This window comes from Numida meleagris, chromosome 3 (genome assembly GCF_002078875.1).
Source record: "Numida meleagris isolate 19003 breed g44 Domestic line chromosome 3, NumMel1.0, whole genome shotgun sequence".
NCBI classification, from domain to species: domain Eukaryota; kingdom Metazoa; phylum Chordata; class Aves; order Galliformes; family Numididae; genus Numida; species Numida meleagris.
Genome location: NC_034411.1, coordinates 87444716 through 87460762, shown reverse-complemented (window position 1 = coordinate 87460762; position 16047 = coordinate 87444716). Strand labels below are relative to the sequence as shown.

Here is a 16047-nt window from a genome sequence, read left to right as displayed (position 1 = left end):
AATTTTGTGCAGCCCTACTTGAATGATGCCTCCTATACTGCAGGGTGCTGTCACAAGGGAAGCACTGCTCTAACATTCACCAGCAGAGGGAACTCTTGACTTTACAAAAGCAGCTGGAAGTTGCTGGGAATTGGGTACGATTCTCAGGGAATTCAAAGATTTTCCATTGGCTTCAATGAATCTCAAACTGATCCATTAATGCATATATTCTTCTGCACAGAAGACATCAATTTAAGAACTCTTTTAATTTCCCAGTATAGCATTATTGCAGACACTATAAGCTGTACATGGAATCATAGAATCCTTAGAGTTGGAAGGGACCTTTAAAGGTCATTTAGTCCAACTCCCCTGCAGTGAACAGGGACACCATAGCTAGATCAGGTTGCCCAGGGCCTTATCCAGCCTTGCCTTGAAAGACTCCAGGAACGGGGCTTTTACCACATCTCCGGCCAACCTGTACCAGTGCCTCACTGTAAAAGACTATGCATCATCATTGTGATAGCCTTGTTTCATAATATCCATCTTTAATTTGCTGATATATTAAGTATATTTCACTGATAAGTGTTCATTAATAATAGCATATGCTTTTAAGGAATGTAAATACAAATGTTAAATAAAAAGTTGTTTATTATTCTAGGTAAATGCAGTGAGAAGGAAGAAGTTTTCTTCATCTGTTTCCAATATACACAGCAGTAAATTTGTGAATTCACTGAGCTGAAGAACTATAAAAATCCATCCTCTGTGTTTTTTCATTATTTATAATAAAACTGCTCTTTACTGTTTCCATTTTTACCACCCACTGTCTCTATTGTTTTCTTGGAAATCTATAGGGAAAATATTCGAAACTCTTCCTTGGAAACTTGCTACGGCCCTACAACAGCTACAATAAATTTTCTGTGAATAGTTTACCTAGAGTTTGATTCAAACCCGAGGTAATTCACATCATCTGGTCAGATTTTTTAACATCCAAATGAATTTCATAACTTACTGCCAAAAAAGTTATGAAACCAACTTAAAACCATAATAGGAAGCAATATATGCTCTAAGTAACCGGAAATGCCCTGCTGAAACTCCTTTCAGTCCAACAGAATGGAAACCACGTAAGGACTGTTCTGTGCCTGCAGACTGCCATGGCAATTTACAGCAATGACTGTGGAAGCCGCATGCATGCCCAGCAGGAGAAATATCTGTACACATCAATTTCTGAAATCTGAGTTGCAGACTTCAGTGGGATTTGATCTAAGCAATCTAAAACATAACCATCATTTTACAGAAATGTTTACAATTTTTGGAAACTGGAAGATGGGAATACAGTAGAGACTCCGCACAGGAAATAAAGGTCCCATAATTGGGATCTGGTTGCTTAATATCCTGTGAGAAAGCATTTCCCTTCTTTCCCTCTGCAGTCTACTAAAGCACAAAACCTGTACTCTACTAAATCACAAAATTGTTTTCTTTTTTGTGTGCTTCTTTAAACTAACTTACCTCAATGGTTAGCCTGGCTGGGTGATTTTCAAGAAGCAACTGTTCAGCTATTTCTTGTACTGATTTAATAACTTCTTCTTTTTGATCAAGTTCTCTCATTAATTCCTTTTTTCAGACAAAAAAGCAGAAACATTTTAGAAACTTTTTGAATTGTTAAAGATGACTTAACTTTTCCCTCTGGATTATACTGGCAATACATACTGCATGGTATTCCTTTTTTCTTGTTATATTGGGATTTCTTTCACTCCAATCATATGCAACCTCCTCCTCTTCTTTTTCATTCAGCCATATCAGCTCTCTAGTAGCACGAGACACAAAATCATGAAGAGTATCCAGATGCCTTTCCTGATTTCTCGATGTGTTCTTTATTAAAAAAAAAAAAAAATCACAATTTAAAACTCAGCCCTTTTCATAGACAGTGAAAAGTTGAAAATCAAAGACATACGACAAACTTACCAAGAGTTTTGAATACTGACTTTCCAGTTTGTGCAATTTTTCTGCATAACTGAGTTTAAGAGGGGCAGTCATTTGGATCTGTATTTGGTACAGGAGGTCAAAAGACAAGAAAGCAGTTAGACATAAGTTATTCTCAGCCACTAGATCTCCTGATTTCACGACATGTCATCTAGAGATCAGTAGCAAAAATAAGTAAAACCCAAACACAACTCTATAATTCAACATCCCATTATGAATCACTCAGCAAGAAAGTAACTGAGGAAATGAGGAATATTGTGCCATACCTCACTGATTTTAGCTTCTTTAAGGCTGGATTCAAATTCTTCAACAGCTTTGTGAACATTTTTGTGATTTTCTAAATGGCTTTCAACACTTGGTAAATCTGAACCCCATTCCACTCGATCAAGTTGCACCTTACAAAGAAGAAGGAAAAATTAGCCATGATCTACAAGTAGTAAATGTAGCAATTAGAAGCACATTGTTTCTGTGAAGACTGGCACCTGCATTTCTTCCACCCAGTTCAATAGGTCCTGGACAAACTTCATGTTCACTTCTTCTTCTGTTAAATTCTGGTCCACAAAAGCTGATTTCATAAGTGGTTTTCTGATCTGCATAAGTTTGAGCGTTTGCAGAGTTCCACCATCTACTCCTGTTACATAGCTCTGAATTAACCGAGGTGGGATGCCTGGTGTGTAAGCAGGAGTCATGGCTGGTGTCAGCCTAGAAGTAAGACCTGATGAGAGGCCAGATGTCAAACTGGAAGAAGTCAAACTAGGTGTTAAACCTTGAGACATTGCAGCATTTAATTCAGGAGTTAGGTTTGTTGTAAATCCTGAGTTTAAGCTTTCAGTTATTCCTGATATCATCAGCTTTGTCTGTTCTGTTGTCAGTGCATGTCCCTTGCTGTACAAAGAAGAACATTCCGTTCGTATGGCCATCAGTTCATCACGAAGTTTTGCAACCCTATTAAAATAAAATTTTAAAAAACTAAATAAAATAATTTCAGTGAATGTTTATATATTTTTATCACGCTGAACTGAATAGTAGTATGAATGCCAATGATCTTTTACACTTTAGTTGTACTTAAACATTCATAAATAAGCTGGCTTTGCTTCTTCTATTAATACAGATAGTAGATGCAGGAATCAGACAATAACCCAGAAAATAAGCAGCATTAGCGTGCACCATACACAGTACCAGGGAACAGTTCAGCAAAGCAGAAATTATACAAGACACCACATGTTGTAGTAAATCAAACACTCGCAGTTCGCTGCTAAATAGTGGCTTGACCTCACCCTACCCAGAACTAATCCTGACAAACTGCGGAGCTATTTCTTCATAAAATTCAATTACACTGCTTAAATGTATCTTTCTGCTAGGACTGAACAAACTGCCACATATAAGCTAATGTTACCCCCACCTGCTAAGACACCTACAGCTATCACCAGAAATCTCACCTCTATTTTTAAAATCAAAGACAGTGAATTCTGAAACCATTTTAGCTGCAATAAAATCAGCTAACATCTTACACTCAGATATTGGATAACGTAAGCATTTAAGTCATGTTCCGGTGAGTGACTTTATTTCCAGAGATGAGCAAATGGTTTCTCGTCTTTTGTTTGCGGGCAATGTACCACAGTCGTACCCACAAACCTTTATTTGGGTGCTAAGTGACAGAGTGAAGTATATCCATAGACATGATTTTAAAATGATGTCCATATTGGGTATCTGAATTTGATAATTTATTTATTATTTATATAAATACATTGTAAAGTACCTTTGTACAAGCTGGTCTGCCTGATAGTATTTTCCATCAATAAGAATTTGAGCATCAATCACTTGCTGGCGGAGAAGGTTCTCGGATTCAAGAAGATACCCAGCTATTTCTGCTTCATGTTGAAACTGAAGCCCCGACTCTAGTCGTTTGGTGTCCTGAATAAATAAAAGAAAGCCATTAAGCCCTGCAGCTGAGTCAATGAGAAATGAGCTGTAAAATATCTAACTTTTTTTGTAAAATTTTTTTCTAATCATAAAGTAAATGCAAAGAACTTTAACTAACAGAATTCATTCTAGGCAATTTTTTGGTATTTTCTTGAAGAAATGCTAAATTAATGATAACAGCACAACAAAAATAAAAGCATCAGTTACCAACTATGTATTCAAAGATCCTAAATATTGTGGGTTGTTTTTTGTGTTTTTTTTTTAAGTAGCCACAACACTGCAGCAGGCTTATGAACACGGACAAGTAAAATCACCAGCTGACTTACAGCCTGCAGAGCGTTCCGAGCAAGTATCAGTTTGTCCTCACAGCTCCGGCTGTCCCGCTGAATTCTGTTTGCAATCTGCTGCAGCATTTCCAACCTAAGTGATGCCAGAAATTTTTCAAAAAAATAATTGTTAGTGCTATTTGTATTTACTATACACACATGAAATAAAATAAACAAACAGTATCATACACAAAGCACAAATACATATGTCAAGTTACCTGCTTCCTTCTAAGGTGGCATTACCAAAGCTTATACAAGATTTAATCATCGTGGGACCACGATTAACAGAAAGGAAATTTTCATTAGAGTCAACGCTGGTTTGAACACTGGTACTGTTGCTAAACAGTGAATCGCTGCTATGATAGCTGTAACTGCTGCTGTTCATTTTTACATCCAGAGCACGGTTCTTTGGCTGTTTACATTTGCTGAAAAATGGAAAAAATGGAACTCCTACAAAATTTGCAGCTTCTAGGGATGAAATTTCACCACTGGCTTTTGAAACACCTAGCACTCCTTTAAATAGGCTTCAGTATGCATATTCAAAACCCAGCAATTAATATTCTGCCAGCTCTTCAAAAGATTTCACCTGGGGCTATGTACACCACCTCGCTTTTGGCTTCCCTAACCTTGTATTAAAGGTTTGCAAGTACAGACTAGGCAGCAGCATTAGGGCGTCTCTAGGAAACAGATGTGCCAAATATTTTATCTAAGTGTCACTAAATGTCTGTAAGCCAAATAGTAACTAAAAGAAATCTTTAAGGTGTTTCTCAGACTCTTGAGAAGTTTCAAAAAGGACTGAAGTTACAGCTCCACACTCCTCTATACGGTATAAAAATTCAGTCTGTGCCAATTCCTTTTTCTTCAAATGGAGCTGCACAATAAACTGCAGGAATATCACAGTTAATCAGCTCTTACTAAGTTAATTTTAGACACCTGTACACCATCCAACCCACCATCATTACTCTATTGTCCAAGTATGCATGTTTACTAACTGCCCTGTTCCCCTAATCCATCCTGCAAATTTCCCTTTAACTTCTTCCAAACTCAAAGCTAATTACTTCTTACTATTTTGACCACAAAACAAATAAGAAAAATCTGATCACTACCTTTAAGTTGATATTTTAACTCAGAATAGAAGCTTTGGGTCATTTTTTCAGTAACTCGCCTCCTGCTTCTAGTACCTCCTGAAAACCTCACCCACACCACATGATGGCTGTGTTCCAGCAGAAGAGTAGAGCAGAGGCACAGACAAATCCCCGTGATGTTTTCACTCTGCTGGTTTTGCAAACTGGATCTGTTTGGCACCCTCCTCACTGACATCACATTAAGTTTGATTCCACACACCAATCTGGCCACATGCTGTTTATCTGTGTTGACACTTGCAAATGTATTCACCAGACTTGGAGACAAAGTTTTAGCTGCTCGCCAAATTTCAGTACTTCGATATTAGAACACATCGAGGTCACATTTTTCCTATGACTATCGGTGTACACTCTGTCACTTCAAGTTTGTTCAACAAACCTGAAATATGGGAAGGAGTTCATGTGTATTTCTATTTATCTGTGCTCAGTCCACCTGAACAGAAAATAAACTAACACCATTTATATAGAGAATCATAGAAAGCTTGGGTGGAAGAGACCTCAAGGATCATCGGGTTCCAACCCCCTACCACAGGCAGGGTTCCCAGCTGCTAGATCAAGTACTAGATTGGGTTGCCCAGGTCTCCCTTCAACCTCGTCTTAAACATCCCAAGGATGGGGCATCCCAGTGTACTCCCAATAAAGATAATTAAGCTTTCTGCAGGTATGAACAGAATTCCTTTTGGTGAAGGCAGGCACTAACTTTGCCACTGGCATGTTAGAACAGATTAATCTAGAATATATAGCAGACTGCATTTCCATCACTGCTTTCCAGTGTTCTGCTTGGCATGGTTTGCATTTCTCTACAAAAACTTATTTCACAGCACTTACCACAGGGATACTGTAAATCAGCATTTCTCTTCGAATGTGCTATTTCAGTCATGCTCCTGCTTTTGTAAGATCCATATTTTGTGAGCATGATCCATATTTAATCACTCTGAGTGTCTTTGAGATCTTCCCTTCCTAAAATCTTCCTTTCTGAAGACTCACTACACAATGGTCTGGATTCTTCATACCTAATTTCAGGTGCCCAAATTTTATTTTTACCAGAAAGTCAGTGCCAGCATCTTCTATAAAACCATTTATATCTTAGGTGTCTCCTTTGAATGCTTCAGTGTGAGCAGAATTAATACATACCTAGGTGTCTATACCTGTCTGCAGGTAGGAGCCCAAAGAATCATGTAATTTAATTAAAAAAAAAAAGAAAAAAAAAGAAGGGGTTTTAATTAATGAATGGTAGTCTCTGTTTCTAGCACTGAGCTCAAAAGAAGCACCTTTAAAAAAACTTATATGCTCTAATAAGGTTGCGTTAAGATTTGAAGTGTGCTTGGTATGTTATTAGTGATATTAGTGACAGCGTCATCAATTGCAATACTATGGAAGACTGCTATGCATTCTGCACATCGAACCAGTTCGTGTGCTCTTGAGTACAATCAACTTTCAAAAATTTGCAGAACTAGACATTAGCCACAACGATGTGCATCAAATAAAATTCACATTTTATGTAAAGGATGAGGGTGTTGTTTATATGGAAAAGAGTCCAAGTGAGACAATGAAGTGGTATCAACCTCCTCTGACCATCTGCACAAGGAGAAACATTGTATTTAAGTGCTTTGATCTTCTGAGGCACAGAGACTATTCTCTAAGACTTTCTGAGGCTATCCAAGCTATTTTCACCTAGAACTGCTTCTATAAAACAGACAGAGAAATTCAGGCTTGAAAAAGAGCAGAATTGTTCATTAGAAAGAGAAAAATAACTAAGATGTTGTAATGGAAGAAAAAAATTTATGGGAAAAAGAACATGAAATATATTAACCAATCCTACCAAACATTCATTAGCATACCTCTCCACTTCAGGACGAAGAGTCTTTTCTCTTTCCAGCATGGCAATAATAAGCTTTCCCCATTCTTTTTCTATATCATTTGGATGATAGCCTTGAGGAAGTTTGATGCGTCCAAATTCTATCCAGACCTTAAAAATTCAGACATGTTTGTTATTTTAAGCCACCAAAAGAGAACTTTCATATATTTCAGCACATGTTAAAACTTACCTCCAGCAGTTTATATAGACGTTTAATTTTTAATTTATCTGTCTCCTTAGGGGGAATTTCTGTTTCTTTAAACTGTAAATATTGATTATAAAGTGCCTGCAGAAACACACGCATACAAAAAAAAAAAAAAAAAAAAAAACATTAGCTTTTACTTACAGCGAACACAGGGAATATAACCTTACACTCTAAACCCTCTTCTAACATTCTCTGTAAGCTTATGTTCTAATATTTTTCTGCTTAAGTTGTGTTAAAAATCATCAGCAACAAGCTGAAGATTTGCTTTTGATCATTCATATGTCAGCAATGTAATTCTTGTACTTTTCAATTAGATCTTCAAATGATCTTCAATTTGGCGTCTTGAGGAAAACTAAAACAACTGCTTTACTATTAAAATGTTGTTCAAGTGATGGAATTCACGTAACACATACTTCGTTTCTTTTTATTCTGGATTATTCAAAGTATTCTGTGAGGAACAGGTGATAACATTTTCCTTTCTCATTCAGAAGAATTAAATCTAGCTCACTAAACTATATAAAGATTCTTAAGGATGATTTATGAAATCCACCTATCGACTATCCCATCTCTAACATTTTTAAGCTGTGTGTCAGAAAGCCAGCTAAAGTCACCTTAAAACTACTTAATAAAAACCTATATTGCTATGATGCTATTGTTCTTCAGTTGATTTGACTGTATAAATCATCAAACATTTCATTTGTTCAAGCACGCTTTGAGTAAGTATGACGAAGTGTCATTCCAATAAGGAGTTTAAGATGCCACATCTCACCTTCATCTCCACAGGATTGTTGGGAAATGTTCTGTCAGACATTATTGTGACATGGTGCCTGATCCACTGTGTGAGGTAGTTCACCATATTCTGATATTCAACCCATTTGACTTCAACATCCTACCGAAGCAGAACACAGATTATAGATCAGAAGAAAATCACCTGACAGCTTCATTTTTGCTTCACCTTTGAAGCCTGAGGACTTCATAGACACAGAAGAGAGATTTCTAGACCATGCAGTTCTGAAACAACATTTACATGCTCGTTATAATTCACCTAAGGTTTCCAAGTATATCATTTGCCCCATTCAGTGTTAGTCCCAAATGTTTGAAGTGAAAACACAAAATTTTCTAGTCTTCAAAAGAACTGGAGAGGCACAATTTGCAAGTCTAACTGCATGACTGAAAGTAAGAGCATGGACTATGGAACCAGCTGTAACACAGGAGCTGACACCAAGAATGCCCACACATTGCGTATGTTTTTTTCTCTGACTTACATTTGCACTGATGCCTTCACCACCTTCTGGTACTTTGGGAAATGCATCATAAAGTGATGACACATAAGTTATTACTGATTTCTCATCAGGTGAGGAAACGTCAACATCTGGAGAGCAAGACAGAACGGTACTTTATCACACAGTTGTAAGGATGCCCACAAATTTGCAACAAGCAGCTGTTTGGATTTTATTTTAGCATTAGGGTTTTTGCCACAAAGCCTTTTGCAGCTATCTTACCTTCAGGATCCAGAAGTCTGGCAACACCAAGTTTTTCTGCTACAAAAAAAGCATGTTCTAAATTTGCAAGGTTGCTTTGAACAGCAACGGTATTCATGTCTATCAGGTCCGGCCTGCCAAAAAAAAAAAAAAAAGCAAAAGTAACACTTGATTACAGCTCTTAAATCACCGCAGCATTAGTAACTCAATCCAAGGACATGGAAGGATACAGCAACACAGTTTTCATCAAAAAAAGAATTTCATTAAAAAGATATGAACAAGCTGAAGTCAGGGCTAAGTGATAAACACAAGAGCAGGCAACTTCAACCTTGTCAGTTCTTCCTTCCATTTACCAGCTGAAGTTTCTAACATACGTTTTTACATACATCTATGTTCTTATTTGTTCATATGCATTGCCACTGCATTTTCTTGCCTTGTATACTGCCCTTGCAGAGGCTGAGCTCAGTTTTCTCTTAGGACTCATCTACGTGGGGAAGTTCATTTCTACCACCTTTACAAGTTTATAGTTGTTCTACACCAAACTCTTCAGTGAGCACCAGAATCCATATGGAAATAAGGTCAGTCACAGTAACATCACTTAAACCTAGAAGACAAGTATTCTTACTGGGCGTTAAAGAAGTCCTGTTCAATCTGTACCAAAGCCGTTCTTTCAGATAAATGCTGCTAGCAATTCTCTTGCAGAAAACCCTCAACCCCACACACTTTCACTTTCCTACCTTCCTGCTTCTAAACTCCACACCTAGTCATAACACACTTGTTGTAATGGGATACGCACTAAGCAAAGTTTTGAAAGCATAAAATACTGAAAACTGGAATAAAACAAACCCTCAAAACAAAAGAAACAAAAGAAATGTCTAAGATTTCTTGAATAATTCACTGCTTTCTTAGTTTTACCTATCAGAAGCTTTAAATAACTGAAAAGGAAGAGAGAAAGAAACTTGTTGTAAGTATCACATTTTTAAAAACTAAAGATAATACATCTTTTGTAAATATCTCAGATTCTCTTGATCCCAAAATGGTATTGGCTTTGGAATACTCAATATAATTTTGTCCTTGAATTAAGTATATGGATACTGCTAATAGAAATGTATTTATTTCTAGTTGTTTAGAATTGTTCCTGTTCTGTTGTGCTCTTTAGATCGGTCTATAGGACTGACCGTAAAGCTGCAGCTATCCTTTTTTGAAAGAACATTTAATTAATAATAAAACTTAAGCAGTGTAAAAAGAAACATAATTCTTGTAAGCCAGTGGGAGTTTCCACTTTCAGTATGCTTAGTGGGAGCAAGATCAATGCTCATGCCATTGTTCTTTGGATTTCTGTGCAATGAAAACAGTGCAAAGAAAACAATATTCTCTGTCAAACTTAGCAGTACAGAGAAGCCAAGAAAAATAAAAGACAAGAGCTGAAAAGAAAATGGAGCAGTCCACTCTCCTGTTTCAGCCACATTAACAGAGATGGCATGAATAATAAAGGTTGCTTTTACAGTGCAGTATTGATGAGAGAAGCAGGTTTCTGTAAGTGTACACAGTTTTCTTTGTTGTTTGGGGTTTTTTTTACCCGCTTTCATTACATTTGTTTCATGCTTGGTAGAAATGACCCAGGAATCATATATGCTGCCTGTTCAATTGCCAACTCTCAGAACAAGAAGGGACAAGTTTCTGAAATAGCACTGTCTGTTCCCAGAAACAAGCTGCAAACTGCAGATTCACTAACATTATAAACTCCTTTGGAAAAAAGCTTCCAATTAGATGAATAAGTAAGGCTTTTCGCACTGCAAAATAGGTAAAATCCAATAACAATAATAGCTGTCATAGGGTGCATAATCTTTCTCCATAGCTGCTATGGCTTCAACAAAAACTTCACAACACCACTCATTTCAAACAACTTCTCATCCCTGCACCTCTGGCCAGTCGGGGTTATTCCAGTTCCCCTTAAAGAACAATGGTAACTTGCAATGAACACCACTCTATCCGGAGTTAATTATACACTTAATACATAGCATTTCGACCTAGATTAACTAGTCTGTATTTGTCTAAAGCCTTGATCTACCAGAAAATACCACAAAAGACAGTGTTTTTCTGTCTTAGTGGTGTTTGTCTTGGATTTTTTTTGAAACAAAGCTCAACAGCTGGTTGAGAACAACCCCACTGCTGGTTTACAAAATGGTGAAGATAGGTTTTACGATTTCCACGCAGAAGCACATGGTACTTGCCTAAGAAAGTGCACACTGGAGGGGGCCTGGAGCCTCCTGCCTCCGCAGGTCACACTTTCTCCTTTCAAAATAACATTGCAAAACCACAGGAACAAGGAGCATGCCTCAGAAAAAAAAAAAAAAAAAAAAAAGAACAAAAAAAAAACAGACTTATTCTTAGCCCTAGAAAATACACCCAGAAAAATGACTTGTGAAATCAAAAAATGCCATATTGTTCATTTTGTTTAAGAAAGTTTTCTCATGATTATAAATACCAAAAGTTGCCTTTTCTGCTGGAAGCCTGCATGGACCTGCCCACTAACTCAGCCCAAAGGAATCTGCACTTCAGCATGCTCTTAGGGATTCCTGTGCTGTGCTCACTGACGACCATCCTGCTCTAAGGATCAAGGGAGCTCTGTGCTACTGGGTATGGGTTGTGCACAGTGAGTGCAGCTCTGTAGAGCTGTATTCCGAAGCCTCACAAATATTTTCCGGTATCCTCAGTAGTTCATTTCTCAGGTGAATTCTGAAGTACTACTAACTGCTTACACTGCAGCTAGGATGAATCCCCCTCTGATACAATTTAATTAGTTGGATTAACAGTGGTAAATATCAGATTTTAAAGCATCATCCATCAAGGCAAACATTTTCTTTTTTCAGGCTAAAGAGAAAACATGCAAGGTTTGTAGATGATTGTTATTTGTCATTTATTATAACTACATTTTATATTAATTTGGATAGTACTGTTAAGTGGTTTTCTACACAGTCAAGAACAAATGAAATTCATTTCAAGTAGAAGTCGATGACTCTACCTTCTGTCGTAATATTGTGAGTCATCTTACAGCAGTGGGCTGGGTCCATGCCATCAAAAATCACACATAAACATCCCAAACACAAGGAGAGTTGGAACATTCCATGTGAAAGAGATGCTTCTGCTATGGCCACACCTCAGCCAAGGTGTTTGGCTTCTAAATCGTAAGTCATTAATCACCTAACTTATAAAGTGATTGGTGTCTGCATTCAAGGTCTTAGAGTAGGTGTTAGAAATTAGACATAATTTGTATTGGAAGAGAAAAAAAGATACGATTAATACAAATTCAAGTAGGAAACAGACAAAATTACGAACAATTCAAGAAAACATTTAAATACACAGCATCACAAAGAGAAGCAGACAGTATCTGCACAGCAACATAAAGAAACCAAAGATCGTGTTTGGGTTTGTTTGTTGTTTGTTTTTTAATGAAACAGCTCTCATGTAAGCTTTCTATTCTGCAAACACTCCTTGAAATCAGTTATGCGTAAGAAAGTTGGGCACACATAGATTTTTCCATTGCCAGAGCATAATATCTAGTAAAATAGTTCAAGGTCCAAACTAGGAAACACAGTATTTGTCCATTAAAACAAAAGGTGAGATATAAATGAGATCTGATATTTCATGGAAATAGCAGGAAAAGACAATTAACTGAACTTTTCTATTACCACTCAACAACGAAAAGACTACATCCTTCTCTTCACTGTTCCCCAATGACAACTGCCCAAGTTACAGTAATGTTTATTAAAACAAATTTATTAATATATATATACACCTGAGTAACATACTATGTGAAAATGCTGTTAATCAGTTGAAGAAGGTTACCAACAATCCTGAAGTTATTTATATGAACAATCTAAACTGCTTAATCTGCACTACTCTGTTTCAGTCAAAACTTTGGATGGTGTCTGAGTAATACCCAGTGATATTTCTTTCTTGGCTTACTGAGCACAGAAATTAATACAGCGAGTTTCAAGCAGAACTGACAGAGAAAACACGACTAAAGATGCAGAGCAAACTGTGCATGTCCCATATACTAGTTAGCTTTCCCACTGCTGTAATTAGAAAATGCTTATAAAAAATAAATGAATTCTTTGCTTTGTTGTTCACAGGCAACTGAAAAGGACATGTGTCAGAAAAAGTTGTGCTATTTTCAGATGGGAACTGTTGAAACTAACTGAATCCCATGCCATAACCATTAAAAAAACACCTTAAGAATAGAAAGACTCCTGAATCAGATAGGATTTACCACATATTTCAAAACAGAGAAACAAGAAATACACCACATGTCCTGGAGATTTTGGTTCACAACAGAAAGATTGCAAACAATGGAATCAGAAGATAAGTAACGTCTATGTAAAACAACAATGAAATTTTAGCTCACTCTCTCTTAGCATACCACCTGTTACTTTCCCAGGAACTCTGCAGATGAGATGATACAGAAAAATCTATTTACTGCTTAGTCTAAGTCCTACCATTTAACATATTCCTTAGGTTAGCTAAAATAAAGAACATAAAAGATAAAGCAAACACCTATGGGTGATGGAGTCTCTAAACTAAGAACCAGTGGCATCTGTCCTTCAGAGGAAATAGTCCAAGGATGCTCAATCTATGTTTACAACACTGTTAAATGAAAAAAATGTCCAGAAAAGAAGGCTTGTGCAGAATAATGTGGAGCCATGTTTTAGCATTCTCAGTCAGCCCCAAACATTCACAAGATATATATAATTGTAGACTATAACACTTATGGGAATAGGTTTTGGTTCTTTTAATGTTTAACAGATTCACCCAGAGGGAGCAAGATTTGAGAGCATCCAGCTTTTATACTTCCTTAAGAAGCCACACAGTCTCCCTTGCACATATATACAGATATACACATGACAAGAAGTGAGATTCAGCTCCACAACCAGACACCTAAATTTAATTGTCTACACTCCAGTGTCCATGTGCATTTCACTGTAGTCAGTGGTCAACACATCCAATACAACCTATCCAGCAAACTCTCCAGAGTCTGAGTGTTACTTCAGAGGGATCCAACTCCATCTGCATATTCCACTGACTATATTGAGCAGAAGTTTAGATAACTGCCTACCTCTCGTGAAATGTTATGCCTCACTAAGCATGTATGTTTTGAAACTGACACATCTCAGAAACATGAGAAATAAAGAGCATGGCTATGCATTTTAAACACAGAGATCAGCTCTTAGGAACTTGATAATTATTAGTGAGGATTCGCCTAGTACTTCTTGAAGACTTTCTCATTCATTTAATATGAAACAAAGTCAAAAAGCTACCACAAGTTTACCAATAAAATTCAATATACATGTGATACATCTTGCTTGATAGTTCATCTTTTAGCACTTCTCCAGAAGTTTAAAGGGGAAAGCAGGTGAAAAGTATTTCACAAAGTCCTTCAATTATGGTCAATACACACAGACATTTTGAAGTGATTTACATAAACATTCTATTATTCTTCACAAATACCACACTGGGGAGGGGAAATATGGCAAATATTTAATGCCATTTCAAGTGCGAAACTGAAAAATGTCTGTTCAACAACAGGCATCAACTACATCTTCAACTAACACAGGGCAAGGTGACAAAAAATTACCCCACAGGATGAAAACACTGAATCAAGCTGAGCAGCATTACCACTACAGTTTGGCAACAGTTGAGAATTCAGGAAAAAATGCAAACAATTTTCTAACCAACAACACTCATTACAGAAGTTTTCCCCTTATAACTATGATAAACCAAAAAGCATGCTGCTGTGTAGAGGTCATAGTGTTTGTTCAACTAGGTGGCAATTTTCTTTTCCTAGGTCAATAGGACCCTAGCTTCAATAATGCACTGTGCTGATGTACTTCACATGATCATTATGACTTGTACACATACTTTTTTTGTCTTCTCTTGAGTTAGGGTGACAGGAATGCTCATAGTATTCATTGTTTTATGCACCTCTAGAGATGTCATTCTCTATGCCTCTCTAAAGATGAACAATCAAGTCTTTTTATTCCCTCAAGAGTTGAAAAAACTCTCACATGGTCTGGATCTTGTACCTTGTCCTCTCACCATGCTCCTCCCTACTTTGTGTATATTTTTCTTAATTTTTGCTGTAAGTTTTCAGACACGATGAATTCTGAAACAATATATTTCAAGTGACACAATCTGCAAATACTCTAACAAGGGCATGCTACAGATACATTTCTCGTGTATTCCTCAGACATCCCAGCATGCACTATAAAGACTACCAATAGAAAAACAATGTTTTAACTGCACTAAGAGTAAGGGCACTTGGGGGGTATCACAGAATCATAGAATAGCCTGGGTTGAAAAGGACCATAATGATCATCTAGTTTCAACCTCCCTGCTGTGTGCAGGGTCACCAACCACTAGACCAAGCTGCGCAGAGCCACATCCAGCCTGGCCTTGAATGCCTCCAGGGATGGAGCATCCACAACCTCCTTGGGCAACGTGTTCCAGTGTGTCATCACCCTGAGTGAAAAACTTCCTCCTAATATCTAACCTACATCTCCCCTGTCTCAGTTCAAAACCATTTCCCCCTTATCCTATTGCTATCCAGCCTTGTGAACAATCGCTCCCCATCCTGTTTATATGCTCCCTTGAAGTATTGGAACGCCACTGGAAGGTATTCTTCCTTACTTATTAATTTAGCCCCTAACTATATATATATGGCTAATCAGATTATTCCTTTTGTGCGTGAATTTTAAAAACCAAACTGAATCCTCATGCCCACCTTTGTTAGCACAGCAAAATCTTACCTGTAACTTGTCATATAAATTGACTTAGATAAAGACACAAATGAAGCACTGTAAGATCCAAGTCCTACTAGTTAATTGCTGAGTTCAGCTTTAGCAAAAAGCCTAACAAAACCTAATCACAACTTGGCAGTAGGTTTGTGACAAAGCTTTCAAGCTTGCTATATGCATGAATGAAAACAGGAGGGATCTCATTCCATCCTTTCACCAGCTTTAAAACCAGTTTTTGCATTCTCTTTGTGATATGAGATAACATCATTTTAGAAACAGTAATGCTATAGCAAGTTTGCCAGTTCTTTTGCCTATGATTAAATTTAAATAGGAAAAGGCTCATATTTGTTAACCTCAGC

The 16047-nt window shown here is 37.1% G+C and overlaps 1 protein-coding gene across 16 annotated transcripts in view; it reads right to left on the bottom strand.

The window, feature by feature from the left end:
* DST (dystonin) overlaps positions 1 to 16047 on the bottom strand; it is a 299648-nt gene that overhangs the window by 136908 nt on the left and 146693 nt on the right. For all 16 annotated transcript variants that reach the window (XM_021391653.1, XM_021391636.1, XM_021391639.1 and 13 more), the window contains 12 exons: positions 8916 to 9028; positions 8679 to 8785; positions 8183 to 8302; positions 7399 to 7494; positions 7192 to 7319; positions 4209 to 4302; positions 3719 to 3873; positions 2442 to 2904; positions 2226 to 2354; positions 1942 to 2019; positions 1687 to 1848; positions 1486 to 1590 (listed from right to left, as the gene is read on the bottom strand). In XM_021391653.1, coding sequence (XP_021247328.1) covers positions 1486 to 1590; positions 1687 to 1848; positions 1942 to 2019; positions 2226 to 2354; positions 2442 to 2904; positions 3719 to 3873; positions 4209 to 4302; positions 7192 to 7319; positions 7399 to 7494; positions 8183 to 8302; positions 8679 to 8785; positions 8916 to 9028 — 1750 coding nt within the window. The remainder of the gene's footprint in view (positions 1 to 1485; positions 1591 to 1686; positions 1849 to 1941; positions 2020 to 2225; positions 2355 to 2441; positions 2905 to 3718; positions 3874 to 4208; positions 4303 to 7191; positions 7320 to 7398; positions 7495 to 8182; positions 8303 to 8678; positions 8786 to 8915; positions 9029 to 16047) is intronic.